The sequence below is a fragment of the Mobula birostris genome, chromosome 5 (assembly GCF_030028105.1).
Source record: "Mobula birostris isolate sMobBir1 chromosome 5, sMobBir1.hap1, whole genome shotgun sequence".
Lineage (NCBI taxonomy): Eukaryota > Metazoa > Chordata > Chondrichthyes > Myliobatiformes > Myliobatidae > Mobula > Mobula birostris.
Window position 1 is genome coordinate 101,165,857 of NC_092374.1, and position 22,453 is coordinate 101,188,309.

At 58.5% G+C, this 22,453-nt stretch overlaps 2 protein-coding genes across 2 annotated transcripts in view; one reads left to right on the top strand and one right to left on the bottom strand.

Annotated features, from left to right (window-relative positions):
- LOC140198392 (rhodopsin kinase GRK1-like) overlaps positions 1-22,453 on the top strand; it is a 569,956-nt gene that overhangs the window by 264,629 nt on the left and 282,874 nt on the right. The gene's annotated exons all lie outside the window — the stretch shown is intronic.
- The window catches only part of mpdu1b (mannose-P-dolichol utilization defect 1b), an 81,710-nt gene that overhangs the window by 2,619 nt on the left and 56,638 nt on the right, over positions 1-22,453 (bottom strand). The window contains exon 6 of the mRNA XM_072258543.1: positions 2,610-2,720. Coding sequence (XP_072114644.1) covers positions 2,610-2,720 — 111 coding nt within the window. The remainder of the gene's footprint in view (positions 1-2,609; positions 2,721-22,453) is intronic.

Genomic DNA, 22,453 nt, shown 5'->3' on the forward strand with positions numbered 1-22,453 from the left:
TGCAGAATGCGGTCTGGCATTGTCCTGCTGAAATAAGCATGGACGTCCTGGGAAGAGACGTCGCCTTGATGGCAACATATGTCTCTCTAAAATCCTAATATACGCCTCAGAGTCAATGGTACCTTCACATACATGCAACTCACCCATGCCGTGGGCACTGATGCACCCCCATACCATCACAGGTGCTGGCTTTTGCACCTTTCGCTGATAACAATCTGGATGGTCGTTTTCATCTTTGGCACGGACAACTCGACGCCCGTTTTTTCCAAAAACTAGCTGAAATGTGGACTCATCTGACCACAGCACACAGTTCCACAGTCTTTCGATCCATCTGAGATGAGCTCGGGCCCAGAGAACTCGCCGGTGTTTCTGCATAGAGTTGATGTATGGCTTCCTCATTGTGTAATACAGTTTCAGGTTGCATTTCTGGATGCAGCGACGGACCGTGTTGAGTGACAATGGTTTTCCGAAGCACTCCTGAGCCCAGGTGGCTATAATTGTCACAGTAGCATGACGGTTTCTTGGGCAGTGCCGCCCAAGGGCTCGAAGATCACGCGCATTCAACAGTGGTTTCCGACCTTGCCCTTTACGCACTGAGATGTCTCTGAATTCTCTGAATCTTTTCACAATATTATGTACTGTAGATGTTGAAAGACCTAAATTCTCTGCAATCTTGCGTTCAGCAATGTTCCTTTTGAACTGACTCACAATTCTCTCACGAATTTTGGCACAAAGGGGTGAGCTACGACCCATCCTTGCTTGCAAACACTGAGCCTTTGATGGACGCTACTTTTATACCCAGTCATGATACCTCACCTGCTACCAATTAGCCTGCTTAATGTGGAGTCTTCCAAACCGGTGTTACTTGAATATTCTGTGCACTTTTCAATCTTATTTTAACTCTGTCCCAACTTTTGTTGAGTGTGTTGCAGCCATCAAATTCTAAATTTGTGTATGTTTACAAAATACAATTATGTTGATCAGTAAAACCATTGAAAATCTTTTCTTTGTACTTTTGTCAGTTAAATAAAGGTTCACGTGCATTAACATATCTCAGATTTTTGTTCTTATTGCATTTTGGAAAATATCCCAACTTTTCTGGAAATGGGGTTGTACAACTCTACAGTTTATGAGCAGTTGCTGTACCAAGCCATACCATCCGGATAAGATGCTTTCTACTGCACCTCGATAAGCATCAACAGGGGTCGAAGGAGCGTGCCAAATGAGGAAGCAGAGCCATGGGTAAGTTTCCCTGGCCGTGACGTCAGCATGGTTGGACCAAGAAAGGCTACTCGTCATGCTCACACCTAGGAACATGATGGTTCATCATGCTCACACCTAGGAACATGATGGTTCGTCATGCTCACACCTAGGAACATGATGGTCCGTCATGCTCACACCTAGGAACATGATGGTCCATTATGCTCACACCTAGGAACATGATGGTTCGTCATGCTCACACCTAGGAACATGATGGTTCGTCATGCTCACACCTAGGAACATGATGGTTCGTCATGCTCACACCTAGGAACATGATGGTCCATTATGCTCACACCTAGGAACATGATGGTTCGTCATGCTCACACCTAGGAACATGATGGTCCATCATGCTCACACCTAGGAACATGATGGTTCGTCATGCTCACACCTAGGAACATGATGGTTTGTCATGCTCACACCTAGGAACATGATGGTTCGTCATGCTCACACCTAGGAACATGATGGTTTGTCATGCTCACACCTAGGAACATGATGGTCCATTATGCTCCCACCTAGGAACATGATACTTTCAACCCTCTCAATCTCAAAGCTGTTAATGTAGACCGAAGCATGTGCACCACCCCTTTCCTGAAGCCAATGACAAACTCTTTTGTTGACATTGAGGGAAAGGCTATTGTCATGACACCATGTCACAAGGCTCTCTGTCTCCTTTCTGTTCTCTGACTCATCGTTATTTGAGATGGACTTTTACAGTGGTATCATCTGACAATCTGTAGATGGAATTAGAGCAGAGTCTGTCCACGAGGTCATGAGTGTACAGGGAGTAGAGTAGGGAGCTGAAGATGCTATCTTATGGGGCAACAATGTTTAAAATAAACGTGGTGGAAGTGCGTCCTTACTAATTGTGGTGTGGTGGTCAGGAAATGAAGGATCCAGTTGCAGAGGGAGTTATGGACTCCTAGTGTTCAGAGTTTGGTGATAAGTTTGCTTGGAATAGTATTGAAGACAGAGTTATGGTCAATAAGCAATAGTGTAATGTGGGTTTCTTTACTGTGCAGAAGTTCCAGAGATAAGTGTAGGGCCAGGAAGATGGAGCCATCATGTTCCTGGGGACAGAAAGTTTGGGTGAGTTGGGATGGAAGCCTCGTGGAAGGTATAGAGCAGGATTAGGGGACTCATCTATGGCTAGCAGTTAGGATTTGGGATTCTGGCCAGGGTCAGAGGTTGGGGTTTCACCAGGGGTTGGGGGTTCTGGCCGTGGTTGGGGTCAGGCTTCCAGCCAGGATTTGGCTGGAGTCTAATGCAGGCCAGGATGGTTGGGGTCAGGAGCAGAGGGTCTGGCCAGGCTCATGGATTAGGGGTCACTGTTCAGCAACGGGCTCACTGACCTGGATGGAGGTGAAGATGCGGGCGAGGGAGCCAGCAAAGAGCAGGAACACAGTAATGGATGACAGCTGCCCCGTGTGTCCATTCCTATAGTTGGTGATGATCTGGATCAACTGTGGGGACAGAGCAGAGACATTAGCATCGGAGACCCTTGCCCGGGGAACGGGATCTTCACACTTCCCTTGCTGAGAAACCAACCCACCCACCCACCCACCGACTCACCCCAGAAACCCCATCTCCTTGTCAGGAAACACCCCCTAGCCCAGAACACCTCCTCTCAACCGGGAACACCCTATCCCACACGAACATGGTGAATTCTGTTGGCCCAGTGGCAAAGTCGGTAGAGTCACTGCCTCACAGTCCGAGAGGTCGGGGTTTGACCACAACCTCCCATGCTGTCAGTGTAAAAGCCGCACAATCTTCCCGTCACCACGTGGATTTGTCCCAGTGCTCTGGTTTTATCTCACATCCCAATGACATGCAGGAGCCATGATGCAAGTTAATTGTGTAGGTGAGGAGAAGGCTCTGGGGGAATTGATGGGGATGTTGGCAGAGGGAGAGGTGGCAGGGAAAGATGTTGTGACAGGGGATTGGTCGTAGACTCAATGGGTTGAATGGCCTTCAGGTGGAATGTGGACGTTTAACCTCGATTCCACCTACAGCCAGATCCCTCATCAGCCGTTCTCAAAATCCATTCTAATAGCCCCCATTCTGACTGAGGGATGGTCAAACAACAGGAGGGGTGGTACCGAGGGAGGGTCACTATGGAAGGGGTGGTACTGAGGGAGGGTCACACTCTGGGAGGGGTGGCACTGAGGGAGAGTCACACTGTGCAAGGGATGGTACCGACGGAGGATCACACTGTGGGAGGGGTGGTACTGAGGGAGGGTCACACTGAGAGGGGGTGGCACTGAGGGAAGGTCACACTGTGGGAGGGATGGTACCGAGGGAGGGTCACACCGGGAGCGGTGGTACTGAGGGAGGGTCACAATGAGAGGGGGTGGCACTAAGGGAAGGTCACACTGTGGGAGGGGTGGTACTGAGGGAGGGTCACACTGTGGGAGGGGTGGTACCGAGGGAGGGTCACACTATGGGAGTGGTGGTACCGAGGGGGATTAACACTGTGGGAGGGGTGGTACTGAGAGAGGGTCACATTGTGGGAGGGCTGGTACTGAGGGAGGATCACACTGGGAGGGGTGGTACCGAGGGAGGGGCACACTGTGGGAGGGGTGGTACAGAGGGAGAGTCGCACCGTGGGAGGGGTGATATTGAGGGACTGTCACACTGTGGGAGGGGTGGTACTGAGGGAGGGTCACATTGTGGGAGGGATGGTACCGAGGGAGGGTCACACTATGGGAGGGAGGGGTGGTGCTAAGGGAGGGTCACACTATGGGAGAGGTGGTACCGAGGGAGGGTCACACTATGGAAGGGGTGGTACCGAGGGAGGGTAACACTGTGGGAGGGGTGGTAGCGAGGCAGGGTCACACTTTGGGAGGGGTGCTACTGAGGGACGGTCACACTGTGGGAGTGGTGGTACCGACGGAAAGTCACACTGAGGGCGGGTGGCACTGAGGGAGGGTCACACTGTGGGAGTGGTGGTACCGAGGGAGGGTCACACTTTGGGAGGGGTGGTACTGAGGGAGGGTCGCACTGTGGGAGGGGTGGTACCGAGGGAGGGTCACACTGAGGGCGGGTGGAACTGAGGGAAGGTCACACTGTGGGTGAGGTGGAATTGAGGCAGGGTCACACTGTGGAAGGGGTGGTACCGAGGGAGGGTCACACTGTGGGAGGGGTGGTACCGAGGGAGGGTCACACTGTGGTAGGGATGGTACTGAGGGAGGGTCACACTGTGGGAGGGGTGGTACTGAAGGAGGGTCACACTGTGGGAGGGCTGGTACCGTGAGAGTCGCACTATGGGAGGGGTGGTACTGAGGGAGGGTCACATTGTGTGGGGGTGGCACTGAGGAATGGTCACACTGTGGGTGGGGGGTACCGAGGGAGGGTCACACTATGGGAGGAGTGGTACTGAGGGAGGGGCACACTGTGGGAGTGGTGGTACCGAGGGAGAGTAACACTTTGGGAGGGGTGGTACTGAGGGAGGGTCACACTGTGGGTGAGGTGGATCTGAGGGAGGGTCACACTCTGGGAGGAGTGGTACCGAGGGAGGGTCACACTGTGGGAGTGGTGGTACTGAGAGAGGGTCACATTGTGGGAGCTGTGGTATCGAGAGAGAATCACTCTGTGGGAGGGGTGATACAGAGAGATGGTCACACTGTGGGATTGGTGGTACCGAGGGAGGGTCACACTATGGGAGGGGTGGTACTGAGGGAGGGTCACACTATGGGAGGGGTGGTACTGAGGGAGGGTCAAACTTTGGGAGGGGTTGTACTAAGGGAGGATGACACTGTGGGAGTCGTGGTACCGAGTTAGAGTCACATTGTGAGAGGGGTGGTACTGAGGGAGGGTCACACTGTGGGAGGGGTGGTACCGAGGGAGGGTCACACTGTGGGAGGAGTTGTACTGAGGGAGGGTCACACTGTGGGAGTGGTGGTACCGAGTGAGAGTCACATTGTGGGAGGGGTGGTACCAAGGGAGGGTCACACTGTGGGAGGGGTGGTACCGAGGGACGGTCACACTGTGGGAGGGGTGGTACCGAGGAAGGGTCACACTGTGGGTGGGGTGGTACCGAGGGAGGGTCACACTGTGGGAGGGGTGGTATCGAGTGAGGGTCACACTTTGGGAGGGGTGGTACTGAGGGAAGGTCACACTATGGGAGTGGTGGTACCGAGGGAGGGTCACACTGTGGGTGGGGTGGGTCTGAGGGAGGGTAACACTGTGGGAGGAGTGGTACCAAGGGAGTGTCACACTATGGGAGGGGTGGTACTGAGGGAGGGTCACACTGTGGGTGAGCTGGATCGGAGGGAGGGTCACACTGTGGGAGGAATGGTACTGAGGGAGGGTCACACTCTGGAAGTGGTGGTACCGAGGGAGAGTCACACTGTGGGAGCGGTGGTACTGAGGGAGGGTCACACTGTGGGAGGAGTGGTACTGAGGGAGTGTCACACTGTGGGAGGGGTGATACAGAGGGAGGGTCACACTTTGGGAGAAGTGGTACTGAGGGAGGGTCACACTGTGAGAGTGGTGGTACCGAGGGAGGGTGACAATGTGGGAGGTGTGGCACTGAGGGAGGGTCACACCGTGGGAGGGGTGGTACTGAGGGACGGTCACACTGGGAGGGGTGCTATCGAGGAAGGGTCACACTGTGGGAGGGGTGGTACCGAGGGAGAGTCACACTGTGGGAGGGGTGATACTGAAGGAGGGTCACACTGTGGGAGGGGTGGTACTGATGGAGGGTCCACTGCGGGAGGGGTGGTACTGAAGGAGGGTCACACTGTGGGAGGGGTGGTACTGATGGAGGGTCCACTGCGGGAGGGGTGGTACTGAGGTAGAGTCATAATGCGGGAGGGGTGGTAATGAGGGAGGGTCACACTGTGGGTGAGATGAATCAGAGGGAGGGTCACACTGTGGGAGGGGTGGTACCGAGGGAGGGTCACACTATGGGAGGGGTGGTACTGAGGGAGGGTCACACTGTGGGAGGGGTGGTACCGAGGGAGGGTCACGCTTTGGGAGGGGTTGTACTGAGGGAGGGTCAAACTGTGGGAGTGGTGGTACCGAGTGAGAGTCACATTGTGGGAGGGGTGGTACTGAGGGAGGGTCACACTGTGGGAGGGGTGGTACCGAGGGAGGGTCACACTGTGGGAGGGATGGTACCGAGGGAGGGTCACACTGTGGGAGCGGTGGTACTGGGGGTGGGTCACACTGTGGGAGGGGTGGATCCGAGGGATGGTCACACTGTGAGAGAGGTGGTACTGAGGAAGGGTCACACTGTGGGAGTGGTGGTATCGAGTGAGAGTCACATTGTGGGAGGGGTGGTACTGAGGGAGGATCACACTGTGGGAGGGGTGGTACTGAGGGAGGGTCACACTGTGGGAGGGATGGTACTGAGGGACGGTCACACTGTGGGAGGGGTGGCACTGAGGGAGGGTCACACTCTGTGAGGGGTGCTACCGAGAGAGAGTCGCACTGTACGAGGGGTGATATTGAGGGAGGGTCAAACTGTGGGAGGGGTGGTACTTAGGGAGGGTCACACTTTGGGAGGAGTGGTACCGAGGGAGGGTCACACTGTGGGAGGGGTTGTACTGAGGGAGGGTCACACTGTGGGAGGGGTGGTACTAAGGGGGGGTCACATTGTGGGAGGGATGGTACTGAGGGAGGGAGGGTCACACTGGGAGGGGTGGTACTGAGGGAGGGTCACACTGTGGGAAGTGTGGTACCGAGGGAGGGTCACACTGTGGGAGTGGTGGTACTGAGAGAGGGTCACATTGTGGGAGGTGTGGTATCGAGAGAGAATCACTCTGTGGGAGGGGAGATACTGAGGGAGGGTCACACTGTGGGAGTGATGGTACCGAGGGAGGGTCTCACTGTGGGAGGTGTGGTACTTTTGGAGGGTCACACTGTGGGTGAGGTGGATCGGAGGGAGGGTCACACTGTGGGAGGAGTGGCACTGAGTGAGGGTCACACTGTGGGAGGGGTGGTACCGAGGGAGGGTCACACTGTGGAAGTGGTGGTACCGAGGGAGAGTCACACTGTGGAAGTGGTGGTACCGAGGGAGGGTCACACTGTGGGAGCGGTGGTACTGAGGGAGGGTCACACTGTGGGAGCGGTGGTACTGAGGGAGTAACACATTGTGGAAGGGATGGTTGTGAGGGAGGGACACACTGTGGGAGGGGTGGTACTGAGAGGGTCACATTGTGGGAGGTGTGGTATCGAGAGAGAATCACTCTGTGGGAGGGGTGATACTGAGAGAGGGTCTCACTGTGGGAGGTGTGGTACTTTTGGAGGGTCACACTGTGGGTGAGGTGGATCGGAGGGAGCGTCACAATGTGGGAGGGGTGGTACTGAGGGAGGGTCACACTGTGGGAGGGGTGGTACCGAGGAAGGGTCACACTTTGGGAGGGTTTGTACTGAGGGAGGGTCACACTGTGGGAGTGGTGGTACCGAGTGAGAGTCACATTGTCGGAGGGGTGGTACCGAGGGAGGGTCACACTGTGGGAGGGGTGGTACCGAGGGACGGTCACACTGTGGGAGGGGTGGTACCGAGGAAGGGTCACACTGTGGGAGGGGTGGTACCGAGGGAGGGTCACACTGTGGGAGGGGTGGTATCGAGGGAGGGTCACACTGTGGGAGGGGTGGTAACGAGTGAGGGTCACAATTTGGGAGGGGTGGTACTGAGGGAAGGTCACACTATGGGAGTGGTGGTACCGAGGGAGGGTCACACTGTGGGTGGGGTGGGTCTGAGGGAGGGTAACACTGTGGGAGGGGTGGTACCGAGGGAGTGTCACACTATGGGAGGGGTGGTACTGAGGGAGGGTCACACTTTGGGAGGGGTGGTACTGAGGGAGGGTCACACTGTGCGAGGGGTGGTGCCGAGGGAGGGTCACACTGTAGGAGTGGTGGTACTGAGAGAGGGTCACATTGTGGGAGGTGTGGTATCGAGAGAGAATCACACTGTGGGAGGGGTGATACTAAGGGAGGGTCACACTGTGGGAGGTGTGGTACTGAGGGAGGGACACACTGTGGGTGAGCTGGATCGGAGGGAGGGTCACACTGTGGGAGGGATGGTACTGAGGGAGGGTCACACTGTGGGAGGAGTGGTACTGAGGGAGGGTCACACTGTGGGAGGGGTGATACAGAGGGAGGGTCACACTTTGGGAGAAGTGGTACTGAGGGAGGGTCACACTGTGAGAGTGGTGGTACCGAGGGAGGGTGACACTGTGGGAGGTGTGGTACTGAGGGAGGGTCACACAGTGGGAGGGGTGGTACTGAGGGACGGTCACATTGGGAGGGGTGCTACCGAGGAATGGTCACACTGTGGGAGGGGTGGTACCGAGGGAGAGTCAGACTGTGGGAGGGGTGGTACTGAAGGAGGGTCACACTGTGGGAGGGGTGGTACTGATGGAGGGTCCACTGCGGGAGTGGTGGTACTGAGGTAGAGTCATAATGCGGGAGGGGTGGTACTGAGGAATGGTCACACTGAGGGAGGTGTGGCATCGAGAGAGAATCACTCTATGGGAGGGGTGGTACTGAGGGAGGGTCATACTGAGGGAGGTGGCACTGAGGGAAGGTCACACTGTGGGAGGGGTGGTACTGAGGGACGGTCACACTGTGGGAGGGGTGGCACTGAGGGAGGGTCACACTCTGTGAGGGGTGCTACCGAGAGAGAGTCGCACTGTACGAGGGGTGATATTGAGGGAGGGTCAAACTGTGGGAGGGGTGGTACTGAGAGAGGGTCACACTGTGGGAGTGGTGGTACCGAGGGGGAGTCCCACTGTGGGAGGGGTGGTACTGAGGGAGGGTCACACTGTAGGTGGGGTGCATCCGAGGGAGGGTCACACTGTGGGAGGGGTGGTACTTAGGGAGGGTCACACTTTGGGAGGAGTGGTACTGAGGGAGGGTCACACTGTGGGAGTGTTGGTACCGAGGGAGGGTCACACTGTGGGAGGGGTGGTACTGAGGGAGGGTCACACTGTGGGAGGGGTGGTACTAAGGGGGGGTCACATTGTGGGAGGGATGGTACTGAGGGAGGGTCACACTGGGAGGGGTGGTACTGAGGGAGTGTCCACTGGGGGAGGGGTGGTACTGAGGTACATTCACACTGTGGGAGGGGTGGTATTGAGGGAGGGTCACACTGTGGGAGGGGTGGTATCGAGAGAGAATAACTCTGTGGGAGAAGTGGTACTGAGGGAGGGTCACACTAAGGGGGAGTGGCACTGAGGGAAGGTCACACTGTGCGAGCTGTGGTACTGAGGGAGGGTCACACTGTGGGAGGTGTGGTACCAAGGGAGGGTCACACTGTGGGAGTGGTGGTACTGAGAGAGGTTCACATTGTGGGAGGTGTGGTATCGAGAGAGAATCACTCTGTGGGAGGGGTGATACTGAGGGAGGGTCACACTGTGGGAGTGATGGTACCCAGGGAGGGTCTCACTGTGGGAGGTGTGGTACTTTTGGAGGGTCACACTGTGGGTGAGGTGGATCGGAGGGAGGGTCACACTGTGGGAGGAGTGGCACTGAGTGAGGGTCACACTGTGGGAGGGGTGGTACCGAGGGAGGGTCACACTGTGGAAGTGGTGGTACCGAGGGAGAGTCACACTGTGAGAGCGGTGGTACCGAGGGAGGGTCACACTGTGGGAGGGGTGGTACTGAGAGGGTCACATTGTGGGAGGTGTGGTATCGAGAGAGAATCACTCTGTGGGAGTGGTGGTACCGAGGGAGGGTCTCACTCTGGGAGGTGTGGTACTTTTGGAGGGTCACACTGTGGGTGAGGTGGATCGGAGGGAGGGTCACACTGAGAGGGTGTGGCACTGAGGGAAGGTCACACTGTGGGAGGGGTGGTATCGAGAGAGAATCACACTGTGGGAGTGGTGGTACCGAGGGAGGGTCTCACTCTGGGAGGTGTGGTACTTTTGGAGGGTCACACTGTGGGTGAGGTGGATCGGAGGGAGGGTCACACTGTGGGAGGGCTGGCACTGAGGGAGGGTCACACTGTGGGAGGGATGGTACTGAGGGAGGGTCACACTGGGAGGGGTGGTACTGAGGCAGGGTCCACTGGGGGAGGGGTGTTACTGAGGGAGGGTCACACTATGGGAGGGGTGGTACTGAGGGAGGGTCCACTGATGGACGGGTGGTACTGAGGAAGAGACACACTGTGGGAGGGGTGGTACTGATGGAGGGTCACATTGTGGGAGGGGTGGTACTGAGGGAGGTCACACTGTGGGAGGGGCGGTATCGAGAGAGAATCACACTGTGGGAGGGGTGGTACTGAGGGAGGGTCCACTGTGGGAGGGGTGGTACTGAGGTAGAGTCACAATGTGGGAGGGGTGGTACTGAGGCAGGGTCACATTGTGAGAGGGGTGGTACTGAGGGAGGGTCACACTGGGAGGGGTGGTACTGAGGGAGGGTCCACTGGGGAAGGGGTGGTACTGAGGTAGAGTAACATTGTGGGAGGGGTGGTACTGAGGGAGGGTCACACTGTGGGAGGGGTGGTACCGAGGGAGGGTCACACTTTGGGAGGGGTTGTACTGAGGGAGGGTCACACTGTGGGAGTGGTGGTACCGAGTGAGAGTCACATTGTGGGAGGGGTGGTACTGAGGGAGGGTCACATTGTGGGAGGGATGGTACTGAGGGAGGGTCATACTGTGGGAGGGGTGGTACTGAGGGAGGGTCACACTGAGAGGGGTGCAACCGAGGAAAGGTCACACTGTGGGAGCGGTGGTACCGAGGGACAGTCGCACTGTGGAAGGGGTGATACTGAGGGAGGGTCACTCTGTGGGAGGGGTGGTACTGAGAGAGGGTCACACTGTGCGAGGGGTGGTATCGAGAGAGAATCACTCTATGGGAGGGGTGGTACTGAGGGAGGGTCACACTGTTGGTGGGGTGGATCTGAGGGAGGGTCATACTGTGGGAGTGGTGGTACCGAGGGAATGTCACGCTGACAGTGGGCTGGATCTGAGGGAGGATCACACTGTGGGAGGGGTGGTACTGAGGGAGGGTCACACTGTGGGTGGGCTGGATCTGAGGGAGGATCACACTGTGGGAGTGGTGGTACCGAGTGAGAGTCACATTGTGGGAGGGGTGGTACTGAGGGAGGGTCACATTGTGGGAGGGATGGTACTGAGGGAGGGTCATACTGTGGGAGGGGTGGTACTGAGGGAGGGTCACACTGAGAGGGGTGCAACCGAGGAAAGGTCACACTGTGGGAGCGGTGGTACCGAGGGACAGTCGCACTGTGGGAGGGGTGATACTGAGGGAGGGTCACTCTGTGGGAGGGGTGGTACTGAGAGAGGGTCACACTGTGCGAGGGGTGGTATCGAGAGAGAATCACTCTATGGGAGGGGTGGTACTGAGGGAGGGTCACACTGTTGGTGGGGTGGATCTGAGGGAGGGTCACACTGTGGGAGTGGTGGTACCGAGGGAGTGTCACACTGAGACGGGTGCAACCGAGGGAAGGTCACACTGTGGGAGGGGTAATACCGAGGGACAGTCGCACTGTGGGAGGGGTGATACTGAGGAAGGGTCACACTGTGGGTGGGGTGGATCTGAGGGAGGGTGACACTGTGGGAGGGGTGGCACCGAGAGAGACTCACACTGCGGGACGGGTGGTACTGAGGGAGGGTCACACTGTGGGTGGAGTGGACCTGAAGGAGGGTCACACTGTGGGAGGGGTGGTACCGAGGGAGGGTCACATTTTGGGAGGAGTAGTACTGCGGGAGGGTGACACTGTGTGAGGGGTGGTATCGAGAAAGAATCACTCTATCGAAGGAGTGGTACTGAGGGAGGGTCACACTGTGGGAGGGCTGGTAGTGAGGGAGGGTCACACTGTGGGAGAGGTGGCACTGAGGGAGGATCACACTGTGGGAGGGGTGATACCGAGGGAGGGTCACACTTTGGGAGGGGTGGTACTGAGGGAGGGTCACACTTTGGGAGGGGTGGCACTGAGGGAGGGTCACACTGTGGGAGTGGTGGTACCGAGGGAGGGTCACACTGTGGGTGGGGTGGATCTGAGGGAGGGTCACACTGTGTGAGGGGTGGTACTGAGGGAGGGTTACATTGTGGGAGGGATGGTACTGAGGGAGGGTCGCACTGTGGGAGGGGTGATGTTGAGGGAGGGTCACACTGTGGGAGGAGCGGTACTGAGAGAGGGTCACACTGTGGGAATGGTGGTACCGAGGGAGGGTCACACTGTGGAAGTGGTGGTACCGAGGGAGAGTCACACTGTGGGAGCGGTGGTACTGAGGGAGGGTCACACTGTGGGAGGGCTGGTAGTGAGGGAGGGTCACACTGTGGGAGAGGTGGCACTGAGGGAGGATCACACTGTGGGAGGGGTGATACCGAGGGAGGGTCACACTTTGGGAGGGGTGGTACTGAGGGAGGTTCACACTGTGGGAGGGGTGGCACTGAGGGAGGGTCACACTGTGGGTGGGGTGGATCTGAGGGAGGGTCACACTGTGTGAGGGGTGGTACTGAGGGAGGGTTACATTGTGGGAGGGATGGTACTGAGGGAGGGTCGCACTGTGGGAGGGGTGATGTTGAGGGAGGGTCACACTGTGGGAGGAGCGGTACTGAGAGAGGGTCACACTGTGGGAATGGTGGTACCGAGGGAGGGTCACACTGTGGGAGTGGTGGTACCGAGGGGGAGTCACACTGTGTGAGGGGTGGTACTGAGGGAGGGTCACACTATGGGTGGGGTGGATCCGAGAGAGGGTCACACTGTGGGAGGGGTGGTACTGAGGGAAGGTCACACTGTGTGAGGGGTGGTACTGAGGGAGGGTCACACTGTGGGAGGGGTGGTATCGAAAGAGAATCACACTGTGGGAGGGGGGGTACTCAGGGAGGGTCACATTGTGTGAAGGGTGGTACTGAGGGAGGGTGCACTGCGGGAGGAGTGGTACTGAGGTAGAGTCACAATGTGGGAGGGGTGGTACTGAGGGAGGGTCACACTGAGGGAGGGGTGGTACTGAGGGAAGGTCAACTGGGGGAGGGGTGGTACTGAGGTAGAGTCACACTGTGGGAGGGGTGGTACTGAGGGAGGGTCACATTCTGGGAAAGGAGGTACTGAGGGAGGGTCACACTGTGGGAGGGGTGGTATCGAAAGAGAATCACACTGTGGGAGGGGTAGTACTGAGGGAGGGTCACACTGTGTGAAGGGTGGTACTGAGGGAGGGTCACACTGTGGGTGGGGTGGATCTGAGGGAGGGTCACACTGTGGGAGGGATGGTACTGAGGGAGAGTCACACTGTGGGAGGGGTGGTACTGAGGGAGGGTCACACTGTGGGTGGGGTGGATCTGAAGAAGGGTCACACTGTGGGAGGGGTGGTACTGAGGGAGGGTCACACTGTGCGAGAGGTGGTACTGAGGGCGTTTTACGCCGTGGCTGGGGTGGTACTGAGGGAAGGTCCACTGGGTGAGGGGTGGTATCGAGAGGATCACTCTGTGGGAGGGGTGGTACTGAGGGACAGTCGCACTGTGGGAGGGGTGATACTGAGGAAGGGTCACACTATGGGAGGGGTGGTACCGAAGTGGAGTCACACTGTGGGAGGGGTGGTTCTGAGGGATGGTCACACTGTGGGTGGGATGGATTTGAGGGAGGGTCACCCTGTGGGTGGGGTGGATCTGAGGGAGGGTAACACTGTGGGAGGGGTGGTACTGAGGGAGGGTCACACTGTGGCTGGGATGGTACTGAGGGAGGGTCCACTGGGGGAGTGGTGGTACTCAGGTGGAGTCACACTGTGGGCGGGGTAGTACTGAGGGAGGGTCACATTGTGGGAGGGGTGGATCTGAGGGAGGGTCACACTGTGGGAGGGGTGGTACTGAGGGAGGGTCACACTGTGGCTGGGGTGGTACTGAGGGAGGGTCCACTAGAGGAGGGGTGGTATCGAGAGAGAATCACTCTGTGGGAGGGGTGGTACTGAGGAAGAGTCCCACTGTGGGAGGGGTGGCACTGAGGGAGGGTCACACTCTGGGAGGGGTGGTACCGAGAGAGGGTCGCACTGTGGGAGGGGTGGTATCGAGAGAGAATCACTCTGTGAGAGTGGTGGTACTGAGGGAAGGTCACACTGTCGGAGGGGTGGTACTGAGCGAGGGTCACACTGTGGGAGGGGGAGTACTGAGGGAGGGTCACACTGTGGGAGGGGTTGTATCGATAGAGAATCACACTGGGAGGGGTGGTACTGAGGGAGGGTCACACTGTGGGAGGGGTGGTACTGAGCGAGGGTCCACTGGGGGAGGGGTGACACTGAGGGAGGGTCACATTGTGGGAGGGGTGGTATTGAGGGAGGGCCACACTGTTGGTGGGGTGGATCTGAGGGACGGTCACACTGTGGGAGGGGTGATACAGAGGGAGGGTCACACTTTGGGAGAAGTGGTACTGAGGGAGGGTCACACTGTGGGAGTGGTGGTACCGAGGGAGGGTCACACTCACGGTGGGGTGGATCTGAGGGAGGATCACACTGGCAGGGGTGGTACTGAGGGAGGGTCACATTGTGGGAGGGGTGGTACTGAGGGAGGGTCACACTGAGAGGGGTGCAACCGAGGAAAGATCACACTGTGGGAGTGGTGGTACCGAGGGACAGTCGCACTGTGGAAGGGGTGATACTGAGGGAGGGTCACTCTGTGGGAGGGGTGGTACTGAGAGAGGGTCACACTGTGCGAGGGGTGGTATCGAGAGAGAATCACTCTATGGGAGGGGTGGTACTGAGGGAGGGTCACACTGTTGGTGGGGTGGATCTGAGGGAGGGTCACACTGTGGGAGTGGTGGTACCGAGGGAGTGTCACACTGACAGTGGGCTGGATCTGAGGGAGGGTCACACTGTGGGAGTGGTGGTACCGAGGGAGTGTCACACTGAGACGGGTGCAACCGAGGGAAGGTCACACTGTGGGAGGGGTGGTACCGAGGGACAGTCGCACTGTGGGAGGGGTGATACTGAGGAAGGGTCACACTGTGGGTGGGGTGGATCTGAGGGAGGGTGACACTGTGGGATGGGTGGTACCGAGAGAGACTCACACTGCGAGACGGGTGGTACTGAGGGAGGGTCACACTGTGGGCGGAGTGGACCTGAAGGAGGGTCACACTGTGGGAGGGGTGGTACCGAGGGAGGGTCACATTTTGGGAGGAGTGGTACTGCGGGAGGGTGACACTATGTGAGGGGTGGTATCGAGAAAGAATCACTCTATCGAAGGAGTGGTACTGAGGGAGGGTCACACTGTGGGAGGGCTGGTAGTGAGGGAGGGTCACACTGTGGGAGAGGTGGCACTGAGGGAGGATCACACTGTGGGAGGGGTGATACCGAGGGAGGGTCACACTTTGGGAGGGGTGGTACTGAGGGAGGTTCACACTGTGGGAGGGGTGGCACTGAGGGAGGGTCACACTGTGGGTGGGGTGGATCTGAGGGAGGGTCACACTGTGTGAGGGGCGGTACTGAGGGAGGGTTACATTGTGGGAGGGATGGTACTGAGGGAGGGTCGCACTGTGGGAGGGGTGATATTGAGGGAGGGTCACACTGTGGGAGGAGCGGTACTGAGAGAGGGTCACACTGTGTGAGGGGTGGTACTGAGGGAGGGTCACACTATGGGTGGGGTGGATCCGAGAGAGAGTCACACTGTGGGAGGGGTGGTACTGAGGGAAGGTCACACTGTGTGAGGGGTGGTACTGAGGGAGGGTCACACTGTGGTAGGGGTGGTATCGAAAGAGAATCACACTGTGGGAGGGGTGGTACTCAGGAAGGGTCACACTGTGTGAAGGGTGGTACTGAGGGAGGGTGCACTGCGGGAGGAGTGGTACTGAGGTAGAGGCACAATGTGGGTGAGGTGGATTTGAGGGAGGGTCACACTGTGGGAGGAGTGGTACCGACGGAGAGTCACACTGTGGGAGGGGTGGTACTGAGGGAGGGTCACACTGTGGGTGGGGTGGATCTGAAGGAGGGTCACACTGTGGGAGGGGTGGTACTGAGGGAGGGTCACACTGTGCGAGGGGTGGTACTGAGGGCGTTTTACACCGTGGCTGGGGTGGTACTGAGGGAAGGTCCACTGGGTGAGGGGTAGTATCGAGAGGATCACTCTGTGGGAGGGGTGGTACTGAGGGAGGTTCACACTGTGGGAGGGGTGGCACTGAGGGAGGGTCACACTGTGGGTGGGGTGGATCTGAGGGAGGGTCACACTGTGGGAGGGATGGTACTGAGGGAGAGTCACACTGTGGGAGGGGTGGTACTGAGGGAGGGTCACACTGTGGGTGGGGTGGATCTGAAGGAGGGTCACACTCTGGGAGGGGTGGTACTGAGGGAGGGTCACACTGTGCGAGGGGTGGTACTGAGGGCGTTTTACACCGTGGCTGGGGTGGTACTGAGGGAAGGTCCACTGGGTGAGGGGTGGTATCGAGAGGATCACTCTGTGGGAGGGGTGGTACTGAGGGAGGTTCACACTGTGGGAGGGGTGGCACTAAGGGAGGGTCACACTGTGGGAGGGGTGGTACCGAGACAGGGTAGCACTGTGGGAGGGGTGGTATCGAGAGAGAATCACACTGTGGGAGGGGTGGCACTGAGGGAAGGTCACACTGTGGGAGGTGTGGTACTGACGGAGGGTCACACTGTGGGAGGGGTACTACTGAGGGAGGGTCACACTATGGGAGGTGTATCGATAGAGAATCACACTGGGAGGTCAGGTACTGAGGGAGGGTCACACTGTGGGAGGGGTGGTACTGAGCGAGGGTCCACTGGGGGAGGAGTGGTACTGAGGGAGGGTCACACTGTGGAAGTGGTGGTACCGAGGGAGTGTCACAGTGAGGGTGGGGTGGATCTGAGAGAGGGTCACACTGTGGGAGGGGTGGTACAGAGGGAGGATGACATTCTGGGAGGGAAGGTACTGAGGGAGGGTCACACTGTGGGAGGGGTGGTACTGAGGGAGGGTCACACTGGGAGGGGTGTTACCGAGGGAGGGTCACACTGTGGGAGGGGTGGTATCGAGGGACAGTCGCACTGTGTGTGGGGTGATACTGAGGGAGGGGTGGTACCGAGAGAGGGTTACACTATGGGAGGGGTGGTACCGAGGGGAATCACACTGTGGGAGGGGTCGTTCTGAGGGAGGGTCACACTGACAGAGAGCTGGATCTGAGGGAGGATCACACTATGGGAGGGGTGGTACCGAGGGGGAGTCACACTGTGGGAGGGGTGGTTCTGAGGGAGGGTCACATTGTGAGAGGGATGGTACTGAGGGAGGGTCACACTGGGGAAGGGGTGGCACTGAGTTACAGTCACACTGTGGGAAGGGTGGTACTGAGGGAGGGTCACACTGTGGGAGGGGAGGTATCGAGAGAGAATCACTCTGTGGGAGGGGTGGTACTGAGGTAGGGTCACACTAAGGGCGGATGGCACTGAGGGAAGGTCACACTGTGGGAGGTTTGGTACTGAGGGAGGGTCACACTGTGGGAAAGGTTGTGCTGAGGGAGAGTCACATTGTGGGAGGGGTTGTATCGAGAGAGAATCACACGAGGAGGGGTGGTACTGAGGGAGGGTCACACTGTGGGAGGTGTGGTACTGAGGGAGGGTCACACTGTGGGAGGGGTAGTGCTGAGGGAGAGTCACATTGTGGGAGGGGTTGTATCGAGAGAGAATCACACTAGGAGGGGTGGTACTGAGGGAGGGTCACACTGTGGGAGGGGTGGTACTGAGGGAGGGTCACACTGTGGGTGGGGTGGATTTGAGGGACGGTCACAATGTTGGAGGGGTGATACCGAGAGAGGGTCACACTTTGGAAGTGGTGGTACCGAGGAAGGGTCACACTGTAGGAGGGGTGATATTGAGGGAGGATCACACTGTGGGAGGAGTGATACCGAGGGAGGGTCACACTTTGGGAGGGGTGGTACTGAGGGAGGATCACACTGTGGGAGTGGTTGTACCGAGGGAGGGTCACACTGTGGGTGGGGTGGATCTGAGGCAGGGTCACACTGTGGGAGGGGAGGTACTGAGGGAGGGTCACACTGGGAGGGTGCTACCGAGGGAGGGTCACACTGTGGGAGGGGTGGCACCGACGGAGAGTCGCACTCTGGGAGGGGTGATACCTGAGAGAGGGTCCACACTGTGGAGTGGTGGTACTGAGGAAGGTCACACGATGGGAGGATTGGTACCGAGGGGGAGTCACACTGTGGGAGGGGTGGTTCTGAGGGAGGGTCACACTGTGGTTGGGGTGGATTTGAGGAAGGGTCACACTGTGGGAGGGGTGGTACCGACGGGACAGTCACACTGTGGGAGGGGTGGTACTGAGGGATGGTCACACTGTGGGTGGGGTGGATCTGAAGGACGGTCACACTGTGGGAGGTGTGGTACTGACAGAGGGTCACACTGTGGGAGTGGTGGTGTACCGAGGGAGGGTCACACTATGGGAGTGCTGGTACCGAGGGGAGTCACACTGTGTGAGGGGTGGTACTGAGGGAGGGTCACACTGTGGGGAGTGGTGGTACCGAGGGAGGGTCACACTATGGGAGGGGTGGTACCGAGGGGGAGTCACACTGTGGGAGGGGTGGTTCTGAGGGAGGGTCACACTGTGGGTGGGGGTGGATTTGAGGGAGGGTCACACTGTGGCTGGGGTGGTACTGAGGGAGGGTCCCACTAGAGGAGGGGTGGTATCGAGAGAGATTCACTCTGTAGGAGGGGTGGTACTGAGGAAGAGTCCACTGTGGGAGGGGTGTCACTGAGGGAGGGTCACACTCTGGGAGGGGTGGTACCGAGAGAGGGTCGCACTGTGGGAGGGGTGGTATCGAGAGAGAATCACTCTGTGAGAGTGGTGGTACTGAGGGAAGGTCACACTGTGGGAGGGGTGGTACTGAGCGAGGGTCACACTGTGGGAGGGGAGTACTGAGGGAGGGTCACACTGTGGGAGGGGTTGTATCGATAGAGAATCACACTGGGAGGGGTGGTACTGAGGGAGGGTCCACTGGGGGAGGGGTGACACTGAGGGAGGGTCACATTGTGGGAGGGGTGGTACTGAGAGAGGGTCACACTGTTGGTGGGGTGGATCTGAGGGACGGTCACACTGTGGGAGGGGTGATACGGAGGGAGGGTCACACTTTGGGAGAAGTGGTACTGAGGGAGGGTCACACTGTGGGAGTGGTGGTACCGAGGGAGGGTCACACTCACGGTGGGGTGGATCTGAGGGAGGATCACACTGGGAGGGATGGTACTGAGGGAGGGTCACATTGTGGGAGGGATGGTACTGAGGGAGGGTCACACTGTGGGAGGGGTGGTACTGAGGGAGGGTCACATTGAGAGGGGTGTAACCGAGGAAAGGTCACACTGTGGGAGCAGTGGTACCGAGGGACAGTCGCACTGTGGGAGGGGTGATACTGAGGGAGGGTCACTCTGTGGGAGGGGTGGTACTGAGAGAGGGTCACACTGTACGAGGGGTGGTATCGAGAGAGAATCACTCTATGGGAGGGGTGGTACTGAGGGAGGGTCACACTGTTGGTGGGGTGGATCTGAGGGAGGGTCACACTGTGGGAGTGGTGGTACCGAGGGAAGGTCACACTGTGGGTGGGGTGGATCTGAGGGCGGGTCACACTGTGTGAGGGGTGGTACTGAGGGAGGGTTACATTGTGGGAGGGATGGTACTGAGGGAGGGTCGCACTGTGGGAGGGGTGATATTGAGGGAGGGTCACACTGTTGGAGGAGCGGTACTGAGAGAGGGTCACACTGTGGGAGGGGTGGTACCGAGGGAAGGTCACACTGTGGGAGTGGTGGTACCGAGGGGGAGTCACACTGTGTGAGGGGTGGTACTGAGGGAGGGTCACACTATGGGTGGGGTGGATCCGAGAGAGGGTCACACTGTGGGAGGGGTGGTACTGAGGGAAGGTCACACTGTGGGAGGGGTGGTACTGAGGGAGGGTCACACTGTGGTAGGGGTGGTATCGAAAGAGAATCACACTGGGAGGGGTGGTACTGAGGGAGGGTCACACTTTGGGAGGGGTGGTACTGAGGGCGGGTCCACTGGGGGAGGGGTGGTACTGAGGTAGAGTCACAATGTCGGAGGGGTGGTACTGAGGGAGAGTCACACTGTGGGTGGGGTAGTGCTGAGGGAGAGTCACATTGTGGGAGGGGTTGTATCGAGAGAGAATCACACTAGGAGGGGTGGTACTGAGGGAGGGTCACACTGTGGGAGGGATGGTACTGAGGGACGATCACACTGTAGGAGGGGTGGTACTGAGGGAGGATCACACTGTGGGAGGGGTGATACTGCGAGAGGGTCACACTGTGGGAGTGGTGGCACCGAGGGAGGGTCACAATTTGGGAGGGATGATACTAAAGGAGGGTCGCACTGTCGGAGGGGAGGTACTGCGGGAGGGTCACACTGGGAGGGGTGCTACCGAGGGAGGGACACACTGTGGGAGGGTTGGTACAGAGGGAGAGTCGCACTGTGGGAGGGGTGATACTGCGAGAGGGTCACACTGTGGTAGAGGTGGTACCGAGGGAGGGTCACACTATGGGAGCGGTGATACCGAGGGGGAGTCACACTGTGGGAGTGGTGGTACCGAGGGAGGGTCACACTGTGGGAGGGGTGGTACTGAGGGATGGTCACACTGTGGGTGGGGTGGATCTGAAGGACGGTCACACTGTGGGAGGTGTGGTACTGACAGAGGGTCACACTGTGGGAGTGGTGGTACCGAGGGAGGGTCACACTATGGGAGTGGTGGTACCGAGGGGGAGTCACACTGTATGAGGGGTGGTACTGAGGGAGGGTCACACTGTGGGAGTGGTGGTACCGAGGGAGGGTCACACTATGGGAGGGGTGGTACCGAGGGGGAGTCACACTGCGGGAGGGGTGGTTCTGAGGGAGGGTCACACTGTGGGTGGGGTGGATTTGAGGGAGGGTCACACTGTGGCTGGGGTGGTACTGAGGGAGGGTCCACTAGAGGAGGGGTGGTATCGAGAGAGATTCACTCTGTAGGAGGGGTGGTACTGAGGAAGAGTCCCACTGTGGGAGGGGTGGCACTGAGGGAGGGTCACACTCTGGGAGGGGTGGTACCGAGAGAGGGTCGCACTATGGGAGGGGTGGTATCGAGAGAGAATCACTCTGTGAGAGTGGTGGTACTGAGGGAAGGTCACACTGTGGGAGGGGGAGTACTGAGGGAGGGTCACACTGTGGGAGGGGTTGTATCGATAGAGAATCACACTAGGAGGGGTGGTACTGAGGGAGGGTCCACTGGGGGAGGGGTGACACTGAGGGAGGGTCACATTGTGGGAGGGGTGGTTCTGAGAGAGGGTCACACTGTTGGTGGGGTGGATTTGAGGGACGGTCACACTGTGGGAGGGGTGATACGGAGGGAGGGTCACACTTTGGGAGAAGTGGTACTGAGGGAGGGTCACACTGTGGGAGTGGTGGTACCGAGGGAGGGTCACACTCACGGTGGGGTGGATCTGAGGGAGGATCACACTGGGAGGGGTGGAACTGAGGGAGGGTCACATTGTGGGAGGGATGGTACTGAGGGAGGGTCACACTGTGGGAGGGGTGGTACTGAGGGAGGGTCACATTGAGAGGGGTGCAACCGAGGAAAGGTCACACTGTGGGAGCGGTGGTACCGAGGGACAGTCGCACTGTGGGAGGGGTGATACTGAGGGAGGGTCACTCTGTGGGAGGGGTGGTACTGAGGGAGGGTCACACTGTTGGTGGGGGTAGATCTGAGGGAGGGTCACACTGTGGGAGTGGTGGTACCGAGGGAGTGTCACACTGACAGTGGGCTGGATCTGAGGGAGGATCACACTGTGGGAGGGGTGGTACTGAGGGAGGGTCACACTGAGAGGGGTGCAACCGAGGGAAGGTCACACTGTGGGAGGGGTGGTACCGAGGGACAGTCGCACTGTGGGAGGGGTGATACTGAGGAAGGGTCACACTGTGCGTGGGGTGGATCTGAGGGAGGGTGACACTGTGGGAGGGGTGGTACCGAGAGAGACTCACACTGCGGGACGGGTGGTACTCAGGGAGGGTCACACTGTGGGTGGAGTGGACCTGAAGGAGGGTCACACTGTGGGAGGGGTGGTACCGAGGGAGGGTCACATTTTGGGAGGAGTGGTACTGCGGGAGGGTGACACTGTGTGAGGGGTGGTATCGAGAAAGAATCACTCTATCGAAGGAGTGGTACTGAGGGAGGGTCACACTGTGGGAGGGCTGGTAGTGAGGGAGGGTCACACTGTGGGAGAGGTGACACTGAGGGAGGATCACACTGTGGGAGGGGTGATACCGAGGGAGG